General features: G+C 39.3%; 1 protein-coding gene across 5 annotated transcripts in view; it reads right to left on the minus strand.

Annotated features, from left to right (window-relative positions):
• Nucleotides 1-15,666, minus strand: part of NCALD (neurocalcin delta) — a 375,387-nt gene that overhangs the window by 11,246 nt on the left and 348,475 nt on the right. For all 5 annotated transcript variants that reach the window (XM_020969526.2, XM_020969535.2, XM_078153691.1 and 2 more), the window contains one exon: nt 12,198-12,594. In XM_020969526.2, coding sequence (XP_020825185.1) covers nt 12,198-12,575 — 378 coding nt within the window. In that variant the 5' untranslated portion in view covers nt 12,576-12,594. The remainder of the gene's footprint in view (nt 1-12,197; nt 12,595-15,666) is intronic.

Here is a 15,666-nt window from a genome sequence, read left to right on the forward strand (position 1 = left end):
GGTCTGATGCTGAGTGAAGTGAGCAGAACCAAGAGAACATTGTACACAATAACAGCCACATTGTGTGATTACTAATATTGATAAACTTAACCCTTCTCAGCAATACAAGGATCTAAGTCATCCCCAGAGGCCTCATGATGGAAAATGCTATCCATCTCCAAAGGGAAAACTATGGAAGTTGAATTGCTATCATTTTTTTTTCTCTTCTGTTGAGTTTTATTTCCTCTTTTGAATGGTTCCTCCTATTGGTTTTAATTTTTACTTACAACTTCACTAATGTGACATATGTTTAATAGGAATATAAATGTATAGCCTATATGAGATTGTGCACCGTCTTGGGGAGGGTGGCGGGGAGGAAGGGGGAGAAAAATTTTAAACTCAAAAGCATATGGAAGTGATTGTTGATAAATCAAAATTTAAAAAAAAAGAATAACAATCTTAGCTTCTGAACCCACCACTCCCTTCCAACCAATCCAATCCATCAAGCATTCATTAAGTACCTACTATGTACAAGGTACTAAGGGTACTAGGGATACAATGCCAAAATTCCAGTTTCTGCCCTCTAGAAAATTACAATCTACTAGGCTGAAACTGTTTTCTCAAAGATTGTCAATAATAACTTAACAACTAAAAACTAATATCATATTCTTAGCCATCCCTCCCTCGACTTCAGTGCAGATTTTGATATGGTCAATCATCTCGCTGTATGTAGAGCACACACACTTCTTCTGAGTCATGAGAAGTGGCTTAGAGTATACCACTCTTGCCCTCAGAGGTACTTGGGCTACATTTTCTGAGTCTTAGCTCCAAACAAACCTTCTAATCTTTATTTAAGAAACACCAGGCAATGGCGTGGCAGGTGCATATCATCATGGCTGAGAAAAACTTAGGGCAGGAGGAAGACAGAAGCTCACAGATTCACTAACCCCATCAGGCAGTGTTGGACTTCATTGGCATAAGTACTTTCTGCCTTCCTGGGGAGGGGTAGTTGAGATTATTCTGGGTAAGAGGGCAGACAGAGGTTTGAGCCCCTTCCCATCTGCAGTGCATAGATCTAGAATCAGATGCCTGGGTTCAAAGTATGGTTCTACCATGTACTACTTGTGGAACGTTGAGTAAGTCACTTATCCCTTCTGGGTCTCTTCTTAAAATTATAACAAAAATCCCTAGCACTTATAGATTACTTTAAGGGTTATAAAATATTTTACATATATTTTCTCATTTGCTCCTCAAGACGACTTTGAGGTAGGTGCTGTCCTCATCTCCATTTTACAGGAAATAGGCTGACGGATTAAGTGATTTTCCCAGGATCACAGAACTAAGTGTCTGAGGCAGAGTTTGAACTCAAGTCTTCCTTGTCCAGTATTTTATTCACTGTCCTACCTCATGACATTAAAGGTCTAACTCTAAATCCATGATCCTATGATCATCTTATGTCCTAGTCTCCAAGAATTCTGCCCAGGTGGTATTTGCCACCACCTCCCCTGTCTGGCTACACCACTCTGTGTGTGTGTGTGTGTGTGTGTGTGTGTGTGTGTGTGTGTGTGTGTGTGTTCCTTTACAACACAGCTGAACAATGCCACATACTGAACCACTGAGAAAGCCTAGCTGCCTGGTACCATTCCACTTCAGGAAGAGCACTGGACTTTAGGTCAGAACACTTGAAGAAGAACCCGGTTCAAAACTTGGCTTTGCTATTTACTAGCTGTGTAACCTCAGGCAAGATATTTGCCTGAACCTCAGCTTTCCCACTTGTAAAACAGGGATAATTATACTACCTATCTCACAACATGAAAAGCAAATGAGATAATGCACATCATGTACTTTTTAATAAGAGGCTAAATGTACGTAAACTATTGTTATGTTCATGAAAAAAACTGCCTTGAGGAGTAACTTTTTTTCCCCTACCATTTCCTCTCCTCAAAATCAGATCAGCTGGAGCTGTGGCATGGATTTAGTTATAGAAAAATTCCCATTTTAATGCTAATGGTTGCACCAAACATAAAGACTCATGCTAACCCAGATATATCACCTTGGAATGTTCAAATCAATAAACATTTATGAAGGCCCTACTATGTGCCAGGCACTGTGTGAAGGACTGAGTTACAAAGAAATGCAAAACATAGTCCCTGCTCTCCCAAGATTATTTAATCAAATCACCTTGTTCCTTAAGCATATGAATCTTAGAACTGAAAAGAAAAAATTAAAAAAATAAGAGGTATTTGAAAATTATTATCCTGTCAGGTCACATTCAGACAGTCTCCCATCAAGGAACAATGGATGGCAGATTTCTGGAGTGACAGGTGAAGTGGGTGTCATACTTGAAACACAAATAAGAGAGATCCTTTCTGTAGACAGTGTTATTATAATAATGCTTTGTAATTAGGCACTGAATGGTACCTTTGCTCCCCTCCTCCACCCTGGGTTGTTTAAAACAGAGGAAAATCTAAACAGAGGCTGCCTCCCTCTTGCTATCCCCTGCCCTTCTTTTGGGAACACATTCAATGCCTGTTGGAAGAAGGTTAGCAAGCAGAAGAAGAAAGGTCCGGGGTGGACAGATGACACTGTAGCCTGCAAAGGGGCTCACTCTGGCTAAGTTGGGGTGATTTGGAATGACTTCTCTTGGCCCTCTACATTTTCTCCCCTCTTCCCAAAGTGTCTTTTCCCAGGGATATTTCATTCTTTGTACTTTAATCTGCAGTCCTTAGCACAGTGCCTAGCTCATGACGGGCAGTAAACAAATATTGGTTGATGAACTAATTGATTAGCAGCAGCACAACAAGGAATCCTTTTAAGTAAAGCAAAAGTAGTTCAGAGGACAGAGAGGTGTCAAGAAGCCTCTGATCTCACATTCAGCCATAGTAAGAAATGAGGTAGCCTAGGACAGCTGAATTATGGGAGGGCACAGGACAGCAGAGAGCCTTGAGGTGAGACTCAGAGATGGTGGTCACTTAAGGAAGGTCAGCTCCCCTTAGATATTAGCATTACAGGATGAAGTACTGTGCTAGTTATGTCTACGTGTATTGCAAACTGAACAACATTCATTCTCTGTCTCCTTCCTCATTTCCTAAACTCTCTTCCTTCCCTCCCTCCCTCCATTTATCTCATAGGATTGTTATGAAGACCGAATGAAATAATGTACAGTTATCCTTTTTATATCACAGGGGTTAGGGGTACAATGCTCCTGTGATCTGGAAAATACCTGTAAAAATTTTCATCCTTCCTTTGTACCAGAGAAGAAGTCTGATTTATTATGGTTTTAAAAGATAAAATATGTTGATACCATACAATACTACACATATATTTTATGTATTTCTGAGTTTCTAAACATTTCCTGTGCCTTCTGCTGGTCTTCACATATTATCTGCACCTTATTCAAAACTCCCCCGAAATTCCCATTTATTTTCTTATGCCAACCCTTGATAAATTAAAACTGTGATAGGGAAAGTCACAATGTGGAAGAGATAACTCTATATGAAATTCTTTGCAAATGTTACAGAGCTATTTAAAAGTTATTGTTATAAAGGAGGCAGCTATCAGTGGATAGAACACTGGGCTTGGAGTCAGGAAGATCTGAATTCAAATTCCATCTCAGGCACTCGCTAGCTGTATGACCCTGGGTAAGTAAGTCTGTTTGCCTTAATCCACTGGAGAAGGAAATGGCAAACCACTCTAGTATCTTTGCCAAGAAAACCCCAGGGACAGTATTGGCATGCTGTGCTCCTTGGAGTCATGAAGAGTCAGACATGACTGAACAACAACAATAACAAATTATCATAAACGTTATTATCATAACTATTACTGTTGCTCATGAGGAAGCTGTTCTGAAAGTGAAGAGAGATGGCAAATCTCAATTTCTTTTTGCTATCTCTCTTCTCCTACTTTCCTTTTCTCTCTTGACTTCCTCTCCTTTTTATAATTTCTTTTCCCCATTTTCATTCTTCCTTTCCCACCAGTTTTTCTTCTGAGGCCTACAGTACATCACACCTTAATATCCCATTAGCACCTCAAATTCAATTTAATTCAATTAGTTTCCACTAATAAAATTCAATTCAACTCAAATAAAATTCAATTTAATTCAATTCAGTCGATCCGACCTAAGTGCCTGCTCTGTGCAGTGCCCAGGATGAATCTCACTTGAACTTTCTATCTTCCCAGGAACCTAGGGGAAGATTGAAAGTTCAAGTGAGATTCATTCTTGCCATGATGAAGTTTCCAGTCTTTGAGTAGGAATATGACAGGCACAGATCAGAATACTGCAGAATACAGCAAGTGCTTTCTGGGCTTGGGGCTGGTAATCATTACTCACCAGAGAGCTCAGAGAAGCTTCATGGAGGGCATAGCATTTGGATTAAGATTTAGAGGCTAGGTAGGAATTTATGCCCAGTACCAAGCTTATTATCTTGTCCTAGAAACCTGTTCCTCCTTCTGACTTCACTCCTTCTGTCAGTGACATTACCACTTACCCAGTTTCCCAAGTTTGAAACCTTGTTGAGTCTACATTATTTTTTACAAAGCCAAATGGAAATGACTTGGGGATAATTTGAGCCTCTGTTTTTCTTCTAACAGTGAAAATAATTGAGATACAATCATATTAAGACTTCAAAAGTGGTAGCTCTAAGATCCTGGAAAAGAAAGGACAGAACCCCCAGGCAGTAATATGAAACAAATCATACCTTTTGTTAGCTCAGGTTTTTTTTTTCAGATTTAATGGAATCAAACAATGAAGGGAAGGAGGGAGGGAGGGAAAGAAAGTGGAATGGAAAGAGATGAGGGAAGAAGGGGGGAGAGAGAGAGAGAGAGAGAGAGAGAGAGAGAGAGAGAGAGAGAGAGAGAGAGAGAGAGAGAGAGAGAGGAAAAGGAAGAGGAGGAGAGAAAGGGAAGGAGAGAGAAAGAGAGAGAGGGAGAAAGATGAGTGAGAGAGAAGAGAGAGAGAGAGAGACAAGGAAGAGAGAGGAAAATGAAGGGGACAGAGAGAGGGAGAGAGAGAGAGAGGAGGAGGAGGTAGGAGAGGCAAACAGAGAGAAGGAGGAGGTGGGAGAGAAAGGGAAGGAGAGAGAGAAAGTGAGGAGGGAAGAGAAAGATGAGTAAGAGAGAAGAGAGGGGAAGAGAGAGATGAGGAAGAGAGGGACTAGAAGAGAAAGAAAGATGAGAGGAAGAGAAAGAGGCAGAGAGAGAAAGGGAGGGAGGGAGAAAGAGAGAGGTGGGAAAAGGAAGAGGAGCAGAGAAAGGAAAAGAAAGAAAGAGAGAGGGGAAAAAGATGAGTGAGAGAGAAGAGAGGGAGAGAGAGGAGAGAGAAGCTAGGCTGCTTCCCTACTTTATTTTTAGCCATGTCAATAGAAGGACTAACAGGGACATTCTGCTTTTAATTAAGCTTGAAATGTCCTATTCTTGTCCCTGAGTGAATAAAGCACTATGGAGCAGTAAGGGGTCTGCCCTGGCTCAGCCCAGCCCAGCCCAGCCCAGCTGGGTCTAGGCAGGGTCTCTAAGCATGTGGAAGTGAATCTACACATGTGTGTGTACCCTGTCCTTCAGTATTTCTTCTTTCTGTGTGTTTTCCATTTCTTTTCCCCCCGAAGCAACAGGCTCCTGAAACTCAGCATGAAAGGCATTCCAGGCCAAATCAACATGAACATGGTTCATAACTGAGGAAATAAAACAGCCCAAGTTAAGAGTCAAATCCCAGCTTTCTTTCTCTTTGAAGGAAGCCAAGCTGATCACAATAACAGTGGGGGAGAAAGGAGGGCACACACACACACACACACACACACACACACACACACACACACACACACACACAATACTTTGTATCTGCATGGGCCTAGCAGTTTACAAAGCACTTTTAATTCATTTTAATCCAATTCAACAAGATTCGACTCACTGAGCACTTCTTAAAAACCTACTACGTGAAAGTCACATTCTTTTCCATCAGTCGGGGTTTTGCTCACTCACATCGTCTGTCTGGCCTCTGCCCATCTCAACTGGGGTCACCCAATTTCAGGTGCATTACCTATTTTTTTTTCTTTTGCACCTGTTAAGACAGGGGAACTTGGTGATAAAGAGCACAATCTTGTTTCCGGCTAAGAGGAGTCCCAGCCCCATGTTGTTAACCACCTCATCAAGGAAGCCAACCCACAGCTTTAGCTTTAGGAACACCAACTGTACCAACTGGCTTGGACCCGAATTTCTGCCAGAACCTGTGAAAATAAGGACCTAGAGGTTTCTCTGCACTACTGACTCACTACTTTCTGAATGGTGGTAGTGTATTACTCTCATTTCTTTTTCCTGATGAGTGAATTAAACTGGTGCTATGACAAAGAAGTTGGCTCTAATGGGCTCCTTGTAGATTAGAGCCTCTAATAGTTCTGAAAACCAACAAATGGAGAGCTGCACTTCTACCCTGGTGTCCTTTGGAATTAAGCACCAGTCTCTCGCCTTGTCCTAGTCAGAAAGAGAGAGAGACCACACCTCATCTCACTGCTGCTTCTGACTGCTTTCTTAACCCCTGGTCACCTGCTGAACAGATGTGTGTCACTGGTCATCAGGGGACTTGAGGAATCATCTGGTCAAATACAAGAACAATACTGAATATGCCGTTAGGGATAGAGACTGGATTTGGAGTCAGGAGGACTCATCTTCCTGATGTTCCAATCTGACCTCAGACACTTACTAGCTATGTGATCCTGGGCAAGTCACTTAACCCTGTTTGCCTCAGTTTCCTCATCTGTAAAATGAGCTGAAGAAGGAAATGGCAAAACAAACTAGTATCTCTGCCAAGAAAACCCCAAATGGGATCACAAAGAGTCAGACACGACTGAAATGACTGAACAATCACTCCCTTAATCTACACTCTTTATTTCCCCATCCCTTCTCTCTTTCCCTGCTGTTTCCCCACTTAGTGAAATGTACTTCTATATCCAACTCTGTGTGTGTGTGTGTGTGTGTGTGTGTGTGTGTGTGTGTGTGTGGTTCCCTCCTTTGACCATTTCCAGTGAAAGTGAGATTCAAGTGTCACCCATTCCCCTCCGCACACTCTTTCTTCCTTGTTTGTATAGACTTCTACATGTGTGCTCTGATTATGTGGGATAATTTTTTCTAATCTTTTTTCCCTCTCTGTCCCATCTCTTCCCCTCTATTCTATTTCTATTTTTCTTTTTTTTAGAAAAGCATTTTTAATAGTATTTTTCCAATTATATATAAAGACAATTTTAACGTGCATTTTTGATAAAATTTGGAGTTCCATTTTCTCTCTTCCTCCTTTCCCTCCCCCTCCCTAAGACAGTAAGCAATTTGATATAGATTATATATGTGCAATCATGTAAAACCTATTTCCATATTAGTAATATTGTGAAAGAAGAAATAGTTTGCAAAAAAATTACGGTTTGCAAAAGGAACAAAACCCACAAAAAAAATTAAGAACAGTATACTTCCATCTGCATTCAGACTCCATCAGTTCTTTCTCTGGATGTGGATAGTATTTTCCATCATGAGTCTTTTGGAATCGTCTTGGATCACTGTATTGCTGAGAAGAGCTAAATCAGACATAGCTGATCATCCCACAATGTTGCTGTTACTGTGTACAATGTTCTGCTAGTATAAGCTAGAAGCATTTCTAATAAGATCAGAGTGAAACAAGGATGTCCATTATCACCACTGTTATTCAATATTGTACTAGAAATGTTAGCTTTAGCAATGAGAGAAAAAAAGAAATGGAAGGAATTAGAGAAGGCAAAGAAGAAACAAAGCTATCACTCTTTGCAGATGATATGATGGTGTTCTTAGAGGATCCTAGAGAATCAAGTAAAAAATTATTTGAAATAATAAACAAATTTAGCAAAGTTGCAAGATATAAAATAAACCCACATAAGTCACTGGCATTTCTATATGTTACTAATAAAGTACAACAGCAAGAAATAGGAGGAGAAATTCCATTTAAAGTTTACTGTAGACATTCCATTTAAAGTTACTGTAGTCATTATAAAATATTTGAGAGCCTACCTGCCAAAACAAACTTAGGAACTCTATTAACACAATTCCAAAACACTTTTCACACAAATAAAATCAGATCTAAATAATTGGAAAAAGTCAGCTGCTCATGGGTAGGCCAAGCTAATATAATAAAAATGACAATTCTACCTAAATTAATTTACTTATTACAGTGCCATACCAATCAAACTACCAAAAAATTATTTTATAAAGCTAGAAAAAATGATAACAAAGTTTATCTGGAAGAAAAAAAGGTCTAGAATATCAAGGGAACTAATGAAAAGAAATGTAAGGGAAGGTGGCCTAGCTGTACCAAATTTTAAATTGTTTTATACAGCAGCAATCACCAAAACTACTTGTCACTGGTTAAGAAATAGAATGGTAGATCAGTGGAATAGGTTAGATATTCAAGGTGCAATACTCAGTGACTATAGTAATCTACTATTTGATAAATCCAAAGAATCCAGCTTCTGGGATAAGAACTCACTATGTAACAAAAACTGCTGGGAAAGCTGGTAAATAGTATAGCAGAAACTAGGCATAGATCAACATCTTACACCATATACCAAGATAAGGTCAAAATGAGTACATGCTTTATATATAAAAACTGATACTATAAGCAAGGAATAGTTTACCTATCAGATCTATGGAGAAGGAAAGAATCTATGACCAAACAAGAGATAGAGAACAGTATGGAATGCAAAATGGATGACTTTGATTACATTAAATTGAAAAGTTTTTGCACAAACAAAGGAGGCAGAAAGCTGGGAAACAATTTTTACAGCCAGTGTCTCTGATAAAGGCCTCATTTCTAAAATATATAGAGAACTGAATCAAATTTACAAGAATACAAGTAATTCCCCAGTTGATAAATGGTCAAAGGGTATGAACAGGCAGTTTTCAGATGAAGAAATTAAAGCCATCTACAGATATATAAAAAATGCTCTAAATCACTATTGATTGAATACAAATCAGAATGACTCTGAGTACCACATCACACATATCAGATTGGCTAATATGACAAAACCGGACAATGATAAATGTTGGAGAAGATGTGGGAAAATTGGAATACTAATGCATTGTTGGTGGAGTTGTGAACTGATCCAACCATTCTGGAGAGCAGTTTGGAACTATGCCCAAAGGGCTCTAAAATTATGCATACACTTTGACTCAGCAATACCACTTCTAGGTCTGTATACCAAAGAGATCATAAAAACAGGAAAAGGACCCACATGTATAAAAATATTTATAGCAGCTCTTTTTGTGGTGGCAAAGAATTGGAAATTGAGGGGATGCCCATCAATTGGGGAATAGCTGAATAAATTGTGGTATATGAATGTAATAGAATATTATTGTGCTATAAGAAACGATGAGCAGGCAGACTTCAGAAAAACCTGGAAAGACTTATATGAACTGATGCTGAATGAAATGAGCAGAACCAGGAGAACATTGTACACAGTAACAGCCACATTGTGCAATGACTGACTTTGATAGACTTAGCTCTTCTCAGCAGTGCAAGGATCTAAGACGACTCCAAAAGTCTCATGATGGAATATGCTATCCACATCCAGAAAAAGAACTATGGAGTCTGAATGGAGATGGAAGCATATTATTTGCTCTCCTTGTCTTTTGTTGTTATATTTTGTTTCTTCTATCTCATGGTTCCTCCCATTAGTTCTAATTCTTCTTTACATCATGAATAATGTGAAAATACACTTAACATGAATGTATAAGTAGAGCCTATATCAGATTGCACGCTGTCTTGGGGAGGGAGGCAGAGAGGGAAGGGGAGAAAACTTCAACCTCAAAATCTTATGGACGTGAATGCTGAAAACTAAAAATAAATAAACTAATTATTTAAAAACAAACAAATAATATTCTCCTGGTTCTGCTCACTTCACTTTGCATCAGTTCATGTACAGGTTTTTCTGAAATCTGGCTATACATCATTGCTTATAACACAGTAGTATTCCATTACATTCATATACCACAACTTCTTCAGCCATTCCCCAATTGACGGGCATCCCCTCAATTGCCAAATCTTTGCCAACATAAAATGGCTGCTATAAACATTTTTTAACATGTAGGTCCTTTCTCCTTTTTTGTGATCTCTTTAGGATACAGACCTAGCAGTGGTATTACTGGATCAAAGGGTATGTACAGTTTGGACATAGTTACAAAGTGCTCTCTATTTAGTTTAGTCAGTTCACAACCCCACCATCAGTGCATTAGTGTCCCAATTTTTCCACATCTTCTCTAACATTTATAATTTTCCTTTCCTGCCATATTAGCCAATCTGATAGGTGTGAGGTGGTACCTCAGAGTTGTTTTGCATTTCTTTAATTATGGTGATTTAGAGAATTTTTATTTAACTATAGATAGCTTTGATTTCTTCATCTGAAAACTGCCTGTGCATATTAATTTGGGGAATGACATATATCTATTCTGCTTTTAATATAATCAAGATATAACAGAACCATTCCTAGGCCCTCTATGTAATTAGAGGCCCTCTGTGACCCCTAATGATGATAAGGCTCAATAGAGACATGCATCATCTCCCCATATTAAAATTATAGAAGTCTATCCTTGTTTAATCCTTTATGATTGTTCACTCATATTTAATTTTTAAATGTTTTTTAACTCTTATTTTTGTACTTGAAAATTTCTACACAGCTCTGGTCTTTTCATCAGGATTGTTTAGACACCCTCTATTTCATTAAAAATCCATTTTCCCATATTTTTTCTAGTAAATTACTCTTGGTTGTAAACCTTTAATTTCTGGGATATATTCCAAGCTCTTTGCTCCTTAATCATGTGTAATTCTGACTGTGGCTCCTTGATACTTAAATGTTTTCTTTCTGGCTGCTTGCAGCATTTTTCACTTTGAGCTGAAAGCTCTGGATTTGGGCTATGATGTTCCTGGGAGTTTTCATTTTGGGGAGGGAAGCTTGCTGTACTTCTTCCCAATCACCACTTCCTGAACCACTGGCAAGGAGATATATCTGATTATAGGATTCAGATTTCTGGACCATGACAAACCTTGGCCAGGGATAGAGCATACCTAACAAGGATTGGGAAAAATAGTTGCCTAGAGTCTTTCTAATCTAATTAAAGTGCTTTAGACTGAAAAGGGGTTATCTTGACAAAATTCTATTAGTCTCTGCCCTGCTTCATTTTATACTCCAAAGCCAAATTTGCGTGTTATTCCAATTATCTTTTGATTTTCTACTTTAGCGTTCCAATCCTCTATGACGAATGCACCATTTTTGGGGGGTGTTATTTCTAGAAGATGTTGTAGGTCTTTATAGAACTCATCACGTTTAGCCTCATCAGCATCAATGGTTGGAGCATGATGCTGAATGGTTTGCCTTGGATTCAAACAGATATCATTCTGCCATTTCCTAGATGATACCCCAGTACTGCTTTTCTCACCCTTTTATTGACTATGAAGGCTACCCCATCTCTTCTAAAGGATTCTTGTCCTCAGTCTGGACTCAGTTGTCTTTTAAGGTCCTTTCCAGCTCTAATTCCCATAATTCCATGATCTTTTGCAGTCTGGCTTCTGACCTTAATACTCAAGCTGCTCCTTCTGAAGTTGTCCATGATCTCTCAGCTGCTAGAGCTAATTTTCTTTTCTCTGTCCCCTTCCTTCTCAACATCTCTGCTACATTTAGCTCTATTGACTACCCTCTCTTGCATACTCTTTCCTCTCTAGACCTTTGTGATATTCCTAGATCTCTTACTAGATTGGGATGCTTTACAAGCTGGTTGCCACTGCCTCCCTTTCTGGTGTTTGCTAGAGTTCCCAGATGCTTGGGAAAGGAATTTGGCTTCCTTAAGCATTTTATAATAAGCATCTCTCTGTCTCCTCTGCCTCTCCCTTCTCCCATCCCTTAAACACAGCTTTCTGAAAATGAAAGGATCTTCCTCAAAAATCTTCATAGTTTTTCTTCCTCTTAGGATTATAAAACCAGAAGGGACATTAGAGGTTATTGAATTCAACCTCCTCAGACAGGTTCAAGTGATTTGCACAGGGTCACACAGCTAGGTAAATGTCTGATGCAGGGTTTGAACCCAGGTCTTCCTGGTTCCAAGTCCAGGGCACAATTGACTACTTCACTCTGTTTCTGATCTGGGGCATGAATTCAGTTTTGGTGCTCCTGATGTTACCTGAGTTCAAGAATTCAGGAAAGTAGATGGACAAGACCTACCTGAACAATCTCCAGCATTTCGGCCTTGCTGATGTACCCGTTGCCATCCAGGTCATACATGCTGAAGGCCCATTTCAGCTTCTGCTCCAGTTTGCCTCTCGATGTTACACTCAGGGCAATAATGAATTCTCTAAAGTCTATTGTTCCATCTCCATTTGCATCAAAAGTGCGGAAAACATGCTCTGCAAATTTGGAAGCGTCCCCGTAAGGAAAAAAGTTCCCATATATTTTCTTAAATTCCTCCATGGATAAATGACCACTTGGGCAGTCTCTCAAGAAGCCTTTATACCATTCCTGGATCTCATGCTCAGTAAAGTCTGTGCTTTCCAGCAAATCCTGCATCACCTCTGGGCGAAGTTTGCTGTTCTGTTTCCCCATCTTGGTGTTAGAGGTTCAGCTGCAAATGGAAAAAGGGGAAGATTAGATTGTTATAACTGTTAGTCAATTAACATTAAGCACCTAGTACATACCAAACACTGTGCTTGGTGCTGGCGATATAAAGAAAGGCAATAAATAGTCCCTGTTTTCAAAAAATTCACAATCCAATGAGGGCGACAGCAGGTAAATAGCATATACAAACTAAATTGGAGATAATTAATAGAGGGGAAGAACTAGTGAGCATTGAGGGGAATCGGGAAAGGCTTCTTGTAGCAGGGAGGCAGAGATGAGGAGGGAGGGCATTCCAGGCATGGGAGACAGCCAGAGAAAATGCCAGAAGTCAGAAGATGGAGGGTCTTGTTCAAGGAACAGAAGGTTATGTTGACCTACGAAGGTTAACCAAAGCCCTGCCAAGAATTAGTGTTGGGATTCTCTTTGGGAACAGTGTGAAAGAAAAGAATTATCGATGTAGTAAAGAAGATAACCCTGGTTTTTCAGTTCACAAGAGTGAAGAATACTCAGGTCTCTCATATCCAATCCAGGACAGTAAAAAATATGACAAAGATTAACACCTGTGCCTTCATTACTTGTGTATTAATATTTCCAAATTGGGCAATATTCCAATACCATCTGAATGTAATAAACAAGGATATGGAGGGACCAAACAGAGAAGAGCTTTGTAAATGCCAGTTAACTAAATCAAGCCAGGAGAAATAATTGAAGTCACTGAGTGAAAAAGTTGAATGTTAAAAGACTGGGCTTTGCAAAAGGGCAGATATGTTTTGTTAATAAAAATAGTCTCTTACAACAGTTACCTAGTAAATAAAGTCCAAACTCTAGCTTGGCATTCAGGGTGCTTCGCAATGTGGATCTTACTCAGGGGTTCTTAACATGGGGTCCATAAGCCTCCAAACACTCTGTCGATTTCAGGGGATACATGAACTTGGATGGGAAAAATGTCTTTATTTCAGTATAGTTTCCTTTTTATCCTATGAATTTCTGTTTTATGGATTTAAAAGCATAACTCTGAGAAGGGGTCCATAGTTTTCTTCAGACTGTCAAATGTGTCTATGACACATGAAAAAAGGGTTAAGAAGCTCTATTCTACAGACACTTTTTGACAAAGAAATCAAAGCTATCTATGGTCATATGAAAAATTGCTCTAAATCATTACTGATTAGAAAAATGAAAATTAAAACAACTCTGAAGTATTGCCTCACACCTATCAGATTGGCCAACATGACAGAAAAGGAAAATGATACATGTTGGAGGGGATGTAGGAAAACTGGGGACACTAACGCACTGTTGGTGGAATTGTGAACTGATCCAACCATTCTGGAGAACAATTTGTAACTATCCACAGGGATATAAAATTGTGCATACCCTTTGATCCACCAATACCACCAGTAGGTCTGTATCCCAAAAAGATCCAAAAAAGTGGAAAAGAACCTAATTGTACAAAAACATTTACAGTAGCTCTTTGCAGTAGCTAAGAATGCGAATGTCCATTAATTGAGGAACGGCTGAACAAGATGTGGCATGTGATTATAACGGAATAGAAATGACAAGCACAATGATTTCAGAAAAAAACCTGGAAAGATTCACATCAACTAATAAACAGCAAAGTGAGCGGAACCAGAAGAACATTGTACACAGTAACAGCAACGTTGTGTAATGGTCAACCATGACTGACTTAGCTATTCTCAGCAATACAAAGATTCAATACAATTCCAAAGGACTAATGATGGAAAATGCTCTCCATGTCCAGAGAAAGAACTAGGGAGTCTGAATACAGACTGAAGCACTCAGTCATTCTTTCTTTCTCCTTCTATCTTTCTTTCTTCCTTTCTTTCTTGTTTTCTTCCACAAAATGACTAATATGGAAATGTTTTACATGACTGTACATGTATAACCTATATCACATTGCTTACCATCTCAGGGGGAGGGGTGGGAGAGGGAGGAAGGGATAGAATTTGAAATTCAAAACTTAAAAAAAACAACTAATGTTAAAAACTATTTTTATATGTAATCAGGGAAAAAATAAAAGTTTTTTTTTTTTGCGAAGAATCTCTGTGCTAGCTATACCTTTCAGCTTTATCTGATACGAATCTCTTTTACGTACTCCATGCCCCAGTGGAACTAGATCACTATTCTATGAACACTTCCCATATTTTTTAGCTTTTATGTCTACTATGCCTAGAATGCCTGTCTTTGGGAATTACCCATATTTGCCTTTTGAAATCCTATGCATCAGCCAAGTGTGGTAGGACACCTATAATCCTTGGTACTGGGAAGGCTGAGGTTAGTGGATCACTCGAGTTTACAAGTTCTGAGTTGTAGTAGGGCTGAAGCCAATGGGTGTCTGCACCAAGGCAGGTATGAGGAGCCCCCAGGAGCTGAGGGCTACTCGGCTGCCTAAGGGTGGGGGACAAACTGTCCCAAGTCAGAAAAACAGAGCAAGTTAAAGTTTCTGTAGGGATCCATACTGGGCTAGCGACTGTGAATAGACTATGTACTTCCAGCCTAGGTGAAATAGAGCCACAGTTTCAAAAAAAACCCTATTTCTCTTTCAAGGATGAGTTTAAATGCCATCATCTTCTCCAAGAATCTTTCCTTCAGTCACTGGCCATATTACCTTGACTTTACTGAAACTGCTCTTTTTTAACTAGTAAACCCATTGTCTTTTTTTCTTAGTCTCTATTATGTTTGAACTGTCTATAGCATCTGAAATTCTCATTTCATATCATTCTCTCCCTAAATTTTCGCTATACTGCTTTTTCCTCATTTTCTTTTTACTTGTCTGACTGTTTCTTGTTTGTCTCCTCTGCTGGATTATCCTTTATACCCTTTATACCCTGTCCTCTAAGTGGGTCTGTGCCCCACAGTTCAGATATCACCTCCTACAGACAGATGGTATGATGGACAAAGTGGTGGACCTGGAGTCTAGAAGACCAGAGTTCAAATCCCACTTCAGATATGTACTAACTGGGTGATCCTGGGCAAGTCACTTAACTTTTGTCTGCCTCAGTTTCTTCACCTGTAAAATGGGGATAATAACAGCTTTCCCTCCTAGGATTGTGGTGAGGATTGG

Source organism: Phascolarctos cinereus, unplaced genomic scaffold, assembly GCF_003287225.1.
Source record: "Phascolarctos cinereus isolate Bilbo 61053 unplaced genomic scaffold, phaCin_HiC Scaffold_4;HRSCAF=312, whole genome shotgun sequence".
Classification (NCBI taxonomy): domain Eukaryota; kingdom Metazoa; phylum Chordata; class Mammalia; order Diprotodontia; family Phascolarctidae; genus Phascolarctos; species Phascolarctos cinereus.